We start from the raw sequence: 15,913 nt of genomic DNA on the forward strand, positions 1-15,913 counted from the left end.
ACTTCTACGAAACATGCGAAATGGGATACAATCTTATCTCGCTAATGTCGAAATTCATGTAGAGTTTGCGACATTAACTTCGTTTTGTTTCTCGTAATGATAACCGACATTTTGTAAGATTTTTCGAGAAAAGAGCGATGCAATAATAAACTACATCGAATATATTTGTAACTAAACATATGTACGAATGCATGTAATAACCGGACTCCTCTTTCCATTTCAGGAGAAAAACTCTTTTCTGAATTACAATGTGTCCTGCATTCTGACGCTACCGCCTTATCAGAGGCAAGGCTATGGCCGGCTCCTCATCGATTTTAGTGAGTATATAATATATCGGTACATGCAATACATTTTCTGCTCGTTCTCTTTCGTTTAACCTTGGCTCGGTCCAAAGTAAGGACGGCAATGACGTCATCCTTCCGCCCGTCGAAATCGAAAGGATAACCGAATTAGGAATAGGAGAGCTCGAGCGATACGCCTCCGCGGTTTCGCGATGAAGATGACAATGATGAGGACGACGACGACGACGATGACGATGATGAGGAAAGACCTCGTGTCTCGGTGTGCGTTTGCGGCCAATCGTCGACGATACAATCGTTCTTGACTGTTGAACCGCCGGAAAGCCGTATAAAAACCTTGCGCGACACGTTTACGCTAAACGCGAGGTCTCCCGGATCGTTGGAAAACAAAAAAAAAAAACACATTCGCTCACCCGTCGCGAAAATCATATTCCAACTGACAAGTAAGCGATCTTGACAATCTCTAGTATCTAAATTTATACCAAGCGGATATTCCATTTGCGTTATTCTCTTATCGTTATTTCCTTTCAACTACTTGAATGTATCATCCTCGCGTGTCTGAGATCGCGATCGATTTTCTCGCAAGCGGCGGAATTGCGTCTCTCTCTCTCTCCCCCTCCTTCTCTCTCTCTCTCTCTCCTCCTTTCTCTTTCCTCCCCTTGTCCTCTCTCGTGCCAATTCCTCGTGCGCCATACGCACGACGAGCACGACATACACGCGCACGCAACACATGCGCGCGACATCCGCGACTCGTCACGGCGCGAAGCGTAGCGTTGATAATTAAACGCGGGGCTTTTTGCCGTGACGTCATTTTCATTGATGCTGAGCGAGCGTCGACGGGCGTCGGGCGGGCATCGCGGCGCTACTACACCGTTGGTAGTAGTACGGGGAGGAGGGGAGCAGGAGGAAAAGCGGACAGGGAAAATGGTGGTGGTGATGGTGGTGGTGGTAGTGGTGGTGGTGGTGGTGGTGATGGTGGTGGTGGTGGTGGTGGTGGTGGTAGTAGTAATAGTAGTAGTAGTAGTAGCAGTAGTAGTAGTATTAGTAGTAGTGCGTCGGGAGGTTGGTTGGTTGATCGGTTGGTTGGTTGGTTGGTTGGTTGGTCGGTCGAGGGTCGACGTACTGTATGCCGTCGTGGTGTGTCGGTCGGTCGACCGGGGGGAGGGATGCTTTCACAGTCCCGCCGGCTTTTCCGCGAGCGAGACGCTTTCCCTCTTCCCTCTTTCCCTCCCTCCCTTTATCCATCCTTCTGCATCCAATGTCGGTGCCATCGACTTCGCCGCCGGCTGTATTTCGACTGTACAAGGCCGGCGCTACGAATCTGCGCGCCCCCAGCGCGGGGTCTATCAAGAGTTCCGCTCAAGTCGATGTATGTAATTTAATAAAATTTATTTTTCTGCAATACGCGTAAAATTTATATAAAGTGAGTTGCTTGAATTATAAAAATCGCAAAATCATAATGATGGTTTGAATTTTCTTCGAATTATTTCACGAAAACTTTTTTCAGAGAGAGAGAGAGAGAGAGAGAGAGAGAGAGAGAGAGAGAGAGGGAGAGATGCATTTTTATTTTACTTTTCCTTATACTATATTTATTATTCTATTATTATCATTATCTCTTTATATTTTAGCAATTACTTTGAATATTTATTAATCGACTGGCGTATTGCTACGCAGCATAAATATACGATTTTATATACAGTTGAATATTTTTAATAAAAAAAAGAGAAGAAGAAGAGTCGACCCGCGTGCCCGGAGAACGTTGCTGTAAAACTCTTCGAGTACCGAAGAGCGGGCGTATCGATATCGTTGGGTACGTGGTGGTACCGCGGATGGCGACGGCGGTGGTTTTGGTGATGGCATAGCGTAGATTGGAGAGCGAAGTGGTCTGCGGAAAGTGCGACGCCCGGCGTCTCGCCGCATCGATCGACCCCCCCCACGGCCGATGCCGCCGACGTCGACGTCGCGTACACGCTGCGTGCAGACACGCGTGCGGGCCACACGCGGCGTGTACGCACACCACCACGCGCTTCCTGTCTCACGCACCCGATCTCGCATCCTCCTCCCCTGGACAACACCATACTCTCTGTCCCGCGCACCTTGATCTCTACACCAGGCCTCTCTCCCGTACCTGCTTGCCCTGCCCTGCCCTGCCCTGCCCTGCCCTGTTCCGCCGCATCTCCCTCCATCCCTGCAGGGCGCCCGAAGGGCTCGGAATTGTATGACCTCTCGTGACCTCGCTCCACTACCCCTACGTAGGATTGGCAGGGTCACCGATGCCCTTTCCCTATGTCCAGTTACGATGGCTGGGGAGGAGGGAGATGGAGGGATCGGGACGGAGGGGTTACCGCCGCAACATTGCTGCGACTGGGCAGGGTCGGCGTGCAGCATCTCGCCTTCGTTAGGGCGAAGGGCGGATACACGCCGTGTCTCTTGCCGCCAGACGAATGGACTCTGTGTTTCTTTTTTTTTCCGGGCGTTTGTATTTTTTTTTTTCTTCTTTTTCTCTGTTTGTTAAGACTGCCGCCGCGCGACATCTCGAAGACAAATCGTTCACGTCACCGAAATTACAAGTTGAATTTGTTCCCTAACTGCAATGGAATGAATACATCTTGTGTAACCGGAACGAATGAGTCCCATGACCTAACTCTTTCCATTCATCCTGAAAATAATAAATTTACTGTTAAAAGTGAATCTTTAGAGGTGAATAGAGAGAGAAGTATTTTGAAGAGGAACAAAATGAAAATTATATCGATTAGAAATATGAAAGAATTTTTTTTTAATCAAAAAGGATCGCACATTTTTTTTAAGGAAAAAATACATGTATTTTTATTTTTAATTAAACTTGTTAATAATAATGTTATATATAATAAATAATGGTATAGGATCTCAGTTTGATTTTTTTTTTTGAATTTTGTTAAGAGTTAAAAAGCTTTACAATCATTTTATACGATAATTGCCTAGTTTGTTGTTAAATTAACGTTATTAATGTTATTACACAGTATCCTGATTTTTGCTCCGATCACTTGCTCCATTAAGCTTCGCCAAAGACAAATATCCTCGACAAGTCGTAAATCTTCTTTGTCAGTGATTCCGATGAGGCAACGAACTGTTCTCAACCGTACCCAAATCCCTCATTGGCTCCTGCACCCTTCGTCGAGCCGATCCTGTCCCAAGACCGGGACGTTCCCTTTCCTCCGTCGTGCCGATCCATCTTCCTCTCTCCCACTTCGCGACAGTCACCATTTTCCTCTTTCTCGAATTTCCACCGTCGAATTCCCTCCCCTTCTTCGATTCTCTTTCACCCTTTCCCTTCCCCCCCCCTCTTTCCCTTCTGTCGTCCCACCCTATCCTGGCAGGGCCGATCCCGAAAGTCTGCAAACTGAACGGACGCGTAATGAATGCGTTCAGCCCTCCCAAAGTAATCAGTGGTGAGAAGGAGAAATGGCGGGGGAGGCGGTGAATACCCGCGGAGTGTCGACGAGAAATGGTAGTCTGTGGAGGAGTAGAGGGAGGAGAGAGAGAGAGAGCAGGGTAGAAGTGTCCTCTGCCAGCGGAGATACACGGTCCGCGAAAGTGAAGGAGATGGTGCGGCATGAAGCAGAAGAGAGAGAGAGAGAGAGAGAGAGAGAACCGGCATGTGGTCGTTGAACTCTTCGCCGACTGGGAACACCCTGAAACGGGAACGGGGGACGCGCAGGATCCCGGTGTCCCGGTGCGGGTATATTCTCGAAGACACGTCTCTTGCCATCCTTGTCCGTGACGGCGGGATGAAAAGGGCGAGGTTTCTCTCTTCCGCCTCTCGCGGAAAGCGCGCTTACGCGCGCGGGGAAACGTCGAATGCGAGATGTCTGCGAGATCAGATGCATAACAGATGCATAATAGATGCACGTAGACGGAAGCCTTGGAGCTTATTTGGGGTCAGGAATTAAGACTCTTTACAATTCTCCGTGCAAAGATTATATACACTACATCGCTTTTCGCGTACAGTGCACAACATGAAAGAGACACTGAAATCTTGTAAGATATATAAAATTTTAATTTTTTTTTACACACATTAATAATTTTTTTAATAAAAAAAAAATTGCACTATAATTTTTTTTTTCTTTCTAATTACAAGAAAACAAAGTTTTTATTTTTGAATATCGAAAAATAATTATGGATAAAGTATGATCCCCAGATTATAATTTGTAGAACGATAAATTAAATAAACTAAAAATATTCTCTCTCTCTCTCTCTCTCTCTCTCTGTCGTGATGTATTCGTCGACCAATTCTGTGTGACGGTAATCTCTTAACACTTAATTAGTTCGTATACTCTTTGATACATTAGCTACGAAAACGGCGCATTGAGAACTTTAAATAAACGTCTTCCGGGTGGCGAGATTTCACTGGCCAAAGACGACAGGGAGAGAGAGAGAGAGAGAGAGAGAGAGATCACTTTGCTAATGAAGGAGCTTTTGAATTTCGGGTGCGGCGTGCGACGGCGACGTGCGCCGATATTTATTCTCGCGAATCCGTCCGTGGCCGTACGTAGTAGAATCTGTTATACATAATGCAAAGTGCAGTTATATGGGATCCATTAAATCTCATCCCAGGCGCTATCTGTCGCGAGATTGACTTTTACGTATTCGCCTCGAGTCCTACGCGGATCAGTCTCCCGTTTTTCAGTGATGATCCCTATCTCTCTCTTCATCATGATAGGAAGACGGATAATTTTCAGACTCGCAGACTCATGCAAACATTGTCATATGTATGATGAAAATCGCCAATCCTCGCGCGTTCCATTATAAATTCGAACTCGGGAACCTTTGACATTTTTTTAACGATCAAGATCCGGAATTAAAATTCCGTCCGCTCTGTGATTTCGACCTGCGTCGGTCCACTAATAAGAGCGCTTATCGATTGCACTTAAACGCACGCAGCCCGCGTTATTGATCTCTCCCATTCGCCCTCCGAGTTGCGGTAGATCTGGATCTGGCATTTAAGTCGTCTCCCACCCCCATCCTTGAAAACGGGTTTTTAACCGGTCTATCGGATAATTCCATTGACGTAGACGGATGCGCCCAACGGATAATTTGGCCGATTCAGCGGGCAGACGGGCCGCGGTGCGGTACGAATGCCTCGGGATACCCCCTCCTCCCCCTTCCTTTTCCCACTTGTTCTTCTCCCCCTCGTCTATCTATATATTTTTCTCTAATGCCTCGCCGTAGAATATTCGGGCAAACGAGGCGGAACGGACGTTCAACCGAGAGCGGATGGGTCCGTTCCTCTGTCGGATCCGGTCAGCTACTTGTCTGCGCTCGAATTAAAGTGTATAATAGGATTTCGTTATCCGATTATGCACACGTACATTCTCGAAAATTCACAGAGATCTTTCGATCGGATTATAATTTGAAAATTAATATTATTTAACATTTTTTTTTCGCAGCCCCAATGATTTTATGAATCAGCGAGATACGTGCAGTTTTTTTTTTATAATAACAAGCGAAAAGATTTCTCACGTCACTTTTGTATTTCTTTTTACGGAGATTAGTAATCGACGGTCGGATAAGATCGAACCATATTCTACGGGTACAAATAAAAATTGGCTTTTCCGATCTGCTTGAACAGGTTACTTGCTGACGAGGGTCGAGAAGAAGATCGGTTCGCCGGAAAAGCCGCTATCGGATCTCGGCCTGATCTCGTACCGCAGTTACTGGAAGGACGTACTGTTACAATATCTCTGCAATTTCGGCGGCAAGGAGATCTCCGTCAAAGGTAGGTGGAAGCGAGTCCTATGCGAAGCTCTCGTCGAAACGACGAACTTTTGACACTCCGGGACGCGGCACTTAAATATTCATGCGCGAAATTAAAGTGCGCTAATGCGACAGACTCACCACAGACCTATACCTCTTTGAACCGCTAATGCAACGCTTAGTTTTCGAAAGTCGAAACAACTTTTCCTCGCTGCAAAAATTTACATTCGTTGCATAATTCCCAGCGAAAAGGATCTTTAAAAATATCTCGACATTGTGTTAGATTTATGCAAGCTTTTTTGCAAGCGACTCGCTACTCTTTTTCGCTACTCCACACAATCAGAATTTATTCCTTCTCGATAGAATTGATGTACACGAGACACATACGCGATAATCTACCCTCGATCGATGTTGCAGACTCTATTTTAGATTTTATGTCTCGAGAGAGAGAGAAAAAGGAATCATCGGCGAGGGATTTACATCGCATTGTTATTGATCTGATGGTCAAGTTTTTCCAACGTGTAACTGGTTTTAGCGGTTGAATAATTGTATCCAGGGGGGCAGGATAAATTGCCCTTACTCTCCGTCGAGAACCGCAGTAGATTATATATATGATTCATCATTTTTGCATTTTCGCATTTGCTACTCTGCAGAGAGACCTTCATTTAAGTTTATTATTGTTTTTATCGGAACCGATCGAGTTAAATGGATTCAATTAAACGAATCTCGAGATATAATAAATATAAGTATCTATCTATCTATCTATATATATATATATATATATATATATATATATATATATATATATACAACTAGAGATATTTTTAAATTTGTATCAGATTTGCGATGATAATTAAAGAGGCTAGCGAAAGAAGAGAATATTTCTCCTTCAAATATGTCTTGTAGATTTTTTACAGATTTTAACAATGTATATACTTGTTACTTTACGTACGAAAAAATATGAATCAATAATAAATTTATACTGTTTTATTCATCGCGTATCGTGCCGTTAGTCTCGTCATTCTATTACTTTTACTTATTATTAGTCTTAGTCACGAGAAACAAGTTGCTTGTATAAGATTAGGTATTATGACTTATCGAGGCGCTTTTCCCTCGATAATAATTCTCAATTCCAACGAGGATCGCGGAAAAAGACCGTTATTGACTGTACGAGAGTACAAGCTCGATAATTCTTCTTTCACACAGATATCAGCAAGGAAATGGCCATCGACTCGTATGACATTGTCAGCACCTTGCAAGCCCTTGGTATGATGAAGTACTGGAAGGGCAAGCATATCATTCTGAAGAAACAGGTAGGCACTCTTTTGTTATCGTAACCTGTCATGTATATATGTATATGTATAAAGTTCCCCTTCGTTTCACAAGATCGTAGCGTCAATTTTTTTTCGTGAGCGCGCTTGTCATCATATAAGATTTATCACAATTGACGATAAATAAATATAATAATGTCGAGAATCGTCTCAATACGTCATTTGTAAATCTAGAAAATTTATATTTATTTATCATAGAGATAAATGTATAGCCAATAATATAAAAAAATTGAATAATATACAAAAAATGTAACATATTTTTTAATATTATATATGCATGGTCGGTGCATTAAAATTGCTTATAATTATAATGCTAGAGGTTTATTTTTGCGTTAATAAATACACATTTTGGTCGAACATGAGACGTTGAACTGGCAGAATAACACTAATGCTGAAAATTCCACTCGTTATCATCGCATCTATAAACACAAGTCTGATGACAGAATCTTGCGGGAATTTTATCCTCTAGCTTTTCTTTTCCCGCATCTCAGACCACAGAGATACAATAGATAAGGAGAAACAGATGTCTCATCGGGTATAGTAAAGAGAAAAAAAAATCTTGCACGCAGACCATGGCTTCCTCATGATTATCAGGCGGATTATCCGATTAACGTGATTATGACGTAACGAGGATGATCCGATTTCTCGTTTCGAGCAAGCAGTATTTCCAATATAATCCGACCATATCGCGAGGCTAATTATCATTCGGCTAATTCGAACCGTGTTCCACCCTTCGCCAATCGATATTACAACCGTCCCTCGTCAATCTCATCGAAACGCTCATGTAGGCCCGTCGTCGCATCGCCCAGAGCAGTTGCCGCGATAAAAGGATCCTTGAAATAATTTCAGGACGTGATCGACGACTACAAGGACAGGGTGAAAAGACGAGGTCCCGTCTACAAAGAGATCGATCCGGAGTGTCTGAAATGGAACCCCTTCCAGCCACCCAAGACGCCCTCCGCCTCGAACTAAGACCCGTCAGAAGCTTGGAAGTGCGCCACCTTCTTCTCTTCCCCCTTGCCATTCCCCTCTTCGCAGCACGACTTGGAACGACACGGTCGATCCTGCCGTCGTTCCCGTTGTCGTCGTCGTCGTCGTCGTCGTCGTCGTCGTCGTAGTATTCAGCCGCGTCTTCGGCCTTCTCGTGATGCAGGGAAGCCACATAAGCCGACACGGACAGATTTCACGCCCATAACACTCGGCAAGAGCCGTGAAAATCCTTCTAGGAACTTCTTCATTCCGAAGCACGCCAAGAAACAACGGGTGAGTGAGTATCACGTTCTATCGACGATACCGTTAAAGCTCGCCTCGCGAAAGAGAGAGAAAAAACTTGTCCGCAATTTAAGAGTGTCGATTACATTGCGATGCTGATATTGTAAACACGAGGCGAGTTGATCGTAAAAGAAAGAAGAGGAAGAAGAAAGTCCGATATAATAATTAGCGAAACTTTTAAACGCGTTAGAAAAGAAATGCGCCGAAGAAAGAATTTCTTTGTCTATCGTTGAGATGAAGGTGGGCAAGCGCGAAGGCATTTTTAGCGCCTCTAGTGCACTTGCCTATCTTCTTCAACATTTATTATATTTCAGTTTTATATCATTTTTCACGACATATTGATAACACTTTTGCACTATTGTGTAAATTTCGATCTAATGTTTTGCGTGACAGAGCTTTTATTTAAGAATTTTATTTAAAAAAAAAAAAAAATCTATTTTAGTATAAAACTTTAAATACGTCTGAGATATAATGTTGCAATTAATGTAGAATATCTGAATCATGTATAACGCGAAAGATTCGCTCTCGAGCGTGTAAATATAAATATCAAATGAATATGTAAATAGCGGATTGAATTTAAGCTGTGTGTATCGATATCTGTAATATATATTTATTTTGATAGTAACGAATTGTGAAAGTATTGCTCGCGGCGATGGAATTGTGGATGGAAACACATCGGTTACATCATAAAGGTTCGCCCTTAAGTAATACGTATACGTGCGCGTAGGAGATATCCCTGAACCGGCGACGTTAAGCCGCCGCCGCTCCTTCGCTGCCGCGTCGATGCTGCGCCGAGAGTTCGTTGGTGCATCGACCTTGGCATCTCTCTCATTGGCGCAACCTCGTTGCAGTAAGTTGCATAACGGCGGAGCCGCGTTATAACGTGCCCCGGTGGCGCATCGATCAGATTGCGTCGTATGCGCCGGACCGGGCGAAAATTCCGCTCGCGAACGAGGCACGTGTCGTGAAAAGAGATCATCGACAAACGTGTATATCTACATGTTGGAAAAAAGAAGGAAAGAAAAAAAAGAAACAACGAACATTTTCTGCGACGAGAGATCTCGGCCAGCGCGAATTCTACGCATGACATTCTCAACTTGATTCAACGTATACGATCCCTCGTGATAGAGAATAATTTATCATAAGTTGCGCGATTTCTCAAGCTTTTATCGATTCTGAATCTCAAGCGATTTGTTTCATTACTCGTCATTAAATTGTCTTTGTAAACTGAATGTCAACATGGCAACGAGGGAGCGAACGGGAAATTTTCTCGTTTAATATTCGTGCCCTGGGGAATAATTTCGCCGTTAAAATACATTCGACTATATACTGCATCGCGGCCGCAAGACGTAGACACGAGAGATACGTTATTGATCGGTCTACCAAGGTACATGCTTGCCTGCAGAATAGAGAGAGAGAGAGAGAGAGAGAGAGAGAGAGAGGAAGAAAGAAAGATATGCCAATGATGCAGAGGCTCACCGGCCTCCACGACAACATCGAGTACCGTGAAAATAACTTAAAAGATATCGATTCAAGGTCAAATGCGACTTTAATTTAAATATGTTTTGTGTTTCCTCCGGACATGGCGATTTAAATGATCAAACATGGTCAGCGGCTGGAATGAATTTCCGACTCGGGCACTTTTCTCGGAAATCGTCGCGAGAAATAATCGTTAATCGCGAATTATTAAGAAATTATTTAAGCTACATCGAGAAAAAGGAAATTTTTTTTTTATTCTCTTAATTTATTACTACAATTTTTTAATGCACTTCTCTTTATTGCGCATATGCAACGCAATTCCGATTTTCTTGTAACGAGCCGCGCCGATTCCAATTAATACTTTTCAGAACTGTCGGAACTCTTGTAACTCTTGCTAGTTTTATACGCGGTGCACTTTAACTCGCTATAACGTCCAACTTTCCAGTTTGTACCGATCATTTCGGCCCGAGTTACGCCGCCGACAAGACAATGCGTAGAGTAGCTCGCTAACTTGCTCAATTTGCGCTCGCGCGCCGTGTCAAACTATCAAAAACATGGCGGGAAATTTGCGAGCGAGGCAACGTGTATCTCTCGAAAACGTAAAGCGAGTGCTGAAAATGTATATCGTTTGACAGAGATTGAAATCCATAAAGATTGCTTTCGCGCGACTCTCTACACGCAATTTCACAATAAATATAATATTAACTGAAAGCATCTCTACAAACGAATGAAAAGAGTCGAATCGTAGTTGATAATTAATATTTTTGTAAAGAATGTTTATTTTATTGTTCGAATGTCGATTTCGATCCCCGTGATTCGTGATCGTGATAATATTTAGTTCGATCTGTTTCTATTAACCCTCGATTAATCGTTGTGAGTGGCATATTTTTCTATCCGATGATTTATACATCGTTTGGCGCGCGTATACATATTTATGATTTAAATTATAAACGAGTTTGGTATGCGTGATAGTTAAATGATAATCAAGATCTCACTCGACAGTCGGGGGTTAATGCAAGAAATTTGAATATTATATATTTGATTGTATATAAAATATGAATACATTGAATGACGTATGTAAACGCGTGTGCGTATACCTTTCTTGTAATCGTTGTTGTATCATCGCCGCGTATTACGAGATTTTACAATACACGTGATATATGCAATAAAGTGCAACATGGACCTATCAATCCATTTCCAATGTGTCATCATCTTCATTGAAGCGAGATATATTTTCTCATTTTTTTATATTTTTCTGTATAATTATTAATAATGAAACGACGATATACTTTAATAAGGATACATAATATAAGTGTCGAAAATGATACCCCCGGCGTTTAAGGAATTGATGCAGCGATGGTGAGTCTTTCTGTGTATTTTACATCAAGAGACAATATTGTGTCTCGCCCTAATATGTATTATGCAAAAAATCGTGTGTATATTGCGTCAATTAAAAATAAAAAATTACAATATATATATATTTATTGCTTACACAAGAGATATATATGTGTATGTTTTTGAGATGTAACATTTTTATAGACGCGATAAAATTATATGTATATACCGATAAGAGCGATAGAATTTATCATTAATCAAAAGTAAAAGAATTTAATGCAAAAACATTTGGTTGCTAATCTATGGCAATCAAAGATATTTCCACCGTCATAATAAAAAAAAATTGTTATTAATGCCAAAGTATTTTATTGATTAAAATATACACAATCAACATGTAAATATCCAAAAATGAGGAAAATGGATAAAATCGTCATTATCGTTTTGGCATAATCTTAATAGAATTATTGGCGATAAATCGCGCCTCGAACAGATCTTCTTCGCGGACTGTACAATCATTCACCTAGTACAGTGATGGAAGGTCAAAGTCATCCGAGTCATCATCCAGAGAGAAATTTTTGTGATATTCGCATTTCGATGACAGCAGTTAATTCTTTCGTATCAGCGCGATAAAAGTGTAAATAATGGATTCCTTAATACGTAATTTCAAACTCTCTAAATCTAATTTTTCGAGATGAAACTTATGTGCTGAGCAACGTTACAATCTTTGTAAAAATCACAATATCACCGTAATCTCTCTCGCACAGAACGATATTAGCGTGCAATTTGCTGAAACTCGAGACGCCCGCGATAAGGATACGAAGCGAAATTCCTCCACGGATATTAACCCCATCGGGTTACGTTCGATTCCGTTCGATCGATATACGAGGTACTCCCTTTTTAGCGCTCGTTAAAGCGCTCATTAAGCCCGCCCGATTGACTTGTAATTCCACTTAAATTTCTCTCGAAGCAGAAGATGCTCCTTCTTTGGGATTATAACTCACGCGAAAGCGCAGACCGGTGCATTTTCTTTCTTTTTTTTCTTTTCATTTGCTTCCTTTCCTTCTCCTCCTCTCGCTCGCTCTCCTTTCCATGAATATGCTGCCGAAGTGCGTAGCCACGATGGCGAGCGCATTACTGAAAAAAAACAAGCATCTAGCACACGTATACGGCGTGTAAAACCGTCGATCAATTAGCGTAATAGTAAGGTGGAAAAATCCTCGAAGCGTGTCTCTTCTCGAGTAGCGGATAAAAAGTACACACGAGACTGAAACCTATATGATTGTACAACGCGATTCTGATAGCAGTTATTATTGCTTACACGTTACATTCGCTTTATTTAAAGAAAAATTTAATTCACTTACATGTATCATGTATCTTTAATTTAAAAAAATCTGAACGCAAAAATGGGCAATTTTAGACTTTTTTGGGATGTTCCTTTATTCTCGCTAATGTTGCTAAGTGATTGTAACGATATCGGATGGGACATAAATATATATATATAGGAATTTCTTCGATTTTTTTCTCTCAGAGATTTTTATTAAAAATATTTCCGTTCTTCCATTCAATTTTATTCTCGTTACGTCGGGTAAGCAGCTGGAAATGTAACCTGCGCTTAACTCAGAATGCTTACGAAGGATTTGCAAAGAGCGATAGTAGTTCATTTTCTCCGCGCGGCGCAATTATATCTTGGGCGTGGTCAAATAGACTGGAATTACAAGCGTCAGGAAATTAAGCCGGTAATTACGCGGATCTGCCATTAATTCCCGCGATTCTTTCAGAGTTGAGTAATAACAATCTCTCGCGGTAGCACTATCGTAAGACAGACAGACAGACTGTGATTAAGTTAATCACATTTGTAGTGATAAAGCACATTGATGGAAATTAGAATAGTTACATACGCACGCTCTTTACAAGAAAAATAATAAGAATCATTAATACATGGCAAGGAGGTCGAACTCGAATTTCCATCAGATATTATTATCCTGCCATGTAGATGTAAATCGAGTCTGATAAACGCCGGCGTTACAAAATTGATGTCATCAGGTTTATATTAGCCAGCGAACAGATTGATTAATGATTTCGCATACATGTATTCGGCATATGTTTACTACAAGACGAAACACGCATTTGACATTTAATGCGATGGAATAAACAATCATGGGCGATAAATATTCTATAAGGAACTCGTCGATTCTGCGCGCTCTGATACTGATCCGCGAGTAAATTAATTATCTATAATTTAATTAGAACGAAAACAACAATCTTAGAAACTGAAAATCATTTTTATGTATAAGCGCGAAATGGGAGAGGAGAGGAGAGGAGAGGAGAGGAGAGGAGAGGAGTGGAGAGGCAGGGCACAGACAGGGAGATACATATACATCACGTTAAAATATCATTTTCCATCGATCGATCTATATTATTAATTAATTTCGAGTAAAAGAAAGCGCGACGACGAGTCGCCCTCGAATTCCTCCGCGGAGGAAGACGATGTACGCAGATGGAGCTGAATAATTGCGTTATACGACCTCCTTTCTCCCTTCTTCCCCCTTTCCCCACACCCTGCCCTCTTTCTCTATCGCTTCTTCTTCTTCTTCTGCCTGCCCGGCCACGCGACCCTATGTAACGTCATTATCCCATTAGTTGACGACGAGATATGCGCGACTACGAGCGACTCTGTCTCTCTCCTTCGCGTTGCATATACAACACACGCAGTTAACAGCTTTCCGCAGTAACGATCACGCGATAGCTACCACAGAGCGACGAAGCACTAATTTTATTTACCGATTAAACATCACGCTGTAAAATCACGCCATGATATATATACCGGAAAGGATCCAGATGACGGAAAGGACGAAGAGATTTGAATTGTCAAACTACATAAAAATCTTACAAATTAAATTAATCGAGTGATATTTTTATACCTTAACAGTATTACTTTATACATACAATGTGCATTTTTGCGCGCGCAACTTTATTGAAACAGACAGAGGAACAAGATCCAAAGATCTACATACATATATTACAGTTTCAATTGCGCACGATGCAAGTCGCACGCGCGTTGCTTATCCTCAGTGAGACGCGGGCTCTGCACGCTTGCGGGAGGGAATAATAAGGCAGCAAGGCATAGTCATATGAATTGCGCTCCAACAGGTGCCGGGTATCGAATCCACCAGAGCACCTGATGAAGTACAATTAACATGCAGCCTCCACACGCACGCTCTTCTTCCCCGATCCTGTTCTCTCTCTCTCTCTCCCCCTTCCCCGCCTCCGTCTCCTTCCCCCTTACCCCTTCCATCAAGCTTCTTCCTCGTCCCCTCGAAAAGGCGCGGTTCGTTTCTCCGCAGCGCGCGCTACTTCAGGTACCTGACTGACTTTTAAATTGGCACAGCCTAAAGTACCCGAGTAACGCGTGTCGCGAACGATACGTTTGAATGAAGGAGAGATCAGCGCAGTCACAGTGGGTCAGTCACGCACACATCAGCGCAGAGTCTCGTCCTGCGATTGGAAGGATTCTTGCTTGCTCGTCTCTTCTGCTCCCGAATTGATTCTCGTACACAAACGATAGTCGCTACGACTATCGTTCAAGCTAACAAAAGAACTCGTTACTCGCTACGATATCGTAAAGTTTCATCTTGTAACAACACTTGAAATAATGTGGGATTATATTTTTTTACCACGATCATCTATCACATATCGTATTCTTTGTAGAATGTCAGACTCGGGAATTGAATAATAATAAACGGTGCGAGCGTAACGATTCACGCATTCGCATGCGGCTGATCGCTCGAGAGCCTTACGTATTTGTTCCCTTTTTTTCTTTTCGTTCGCTTAAAGAGAATGATCTCGTTCGCTCGACAATCTTCCAGTAGTAAATTTTAAATTATAAACTCGGTATTTAAATTATAACTCTCACACGGTAAAATAAAGAGATTACATTATTTATCCCACCAGCAATTTACTTTATTAGAATGCGATCTTAACACTTAAAAAGGGCTCTTGACAAAAAACTCGAAATATTCTGACATGTATTTGCCCGCTCGCGCGGAACATGCTATAAAATATACCGCATGCATAATTCATGAAGGAAAATCAGTGGAGCTTTTCCCCACATTATGCTGCCCCGAAGAGAGCAGTTGCCGAGTTCCTCGATTTCCTTGCCGATAGAGAGAAAGAAAGAGGCGAAAAAAGACGCGCGTTTGTGCGATCGACGGATAAATTTCTGTCGATTCGTCGAAGGAAAGCTTCTCCGATGAGGCGACGGGGGGACAGAGGACAGAGAGATGGGGCAGATGGGGGAATCACGCGAGAATCCGTTGGAAAGTACCGCAAGAGACCCGACAATGGACCCTGGCGTCCCCGGCTCACCTTTTCCTCGTTTATCAAACCGAGCGGGACGCGCGCGCGCGCGTGGCAGATGTTGCATCGCGCAACCAGGTAACGAGATTTTCAACGATATATTCGTGA

The 15,913-nt window shown here is 42.4% G+C and overlaps 1 protein-coding gene across 4 annotated transcripts in view; it reads left to right on the forward strand.

The window, feature by feature from the left end:
• Positions 1-11,787, forward strand: part of LOC126858113 (histone acetyltransferase KAT7) — a 34,562-nt gene extending 22,775 nt beyond the window's left edge. For 2 of the 4 annotated variants that reach the window (XM_050608162.1, XM_050608163.1), the window contains exons 10-13: positions 224-317; positions 5,908-6,054; positions 7,239-7,345; positions 8,213-11,787. In XM_050608162.1, coding sequence (XP_050464119.1) covers positions 224-317; positions 5,908-6,054; positions 7,239-7,345; positions 8,213-8,335 — 471 coding nt within the window. In that variant the 3' untranslated portion in view covers positions 8,336-11,787. Of the gene's footprint in view, positions 1-223; positions 318-394; positions 743-5,907; positions 6,055-7,238; positions 7,346-8,212 lie in introns of those variants that run through there. The other 2 variants (XR_007688611.1, XR_007688612.1) reach the window with 2 other exon arrangements.
• The last annotated feature ends 4,126 nt before the right edge of the window (positions 11,788-15,913 follow it).

The sequence above is a fragment of the Cataglyphis hispanica genome, chromosome 24 (assembly GCF_021464435.1).
Source record: "Cataglyphis hispanica isolate Lineage 1 chromosome 24, ULB_Chis1_1.0, whole genome shotgun sequence".
Taxonomy (NCBI): Eukaryota; Metazoa; Arthropoda; class Insecta; order Hymenoptera; family Formicidae; genus Cataglyphis; species Cataglyphis hispanica.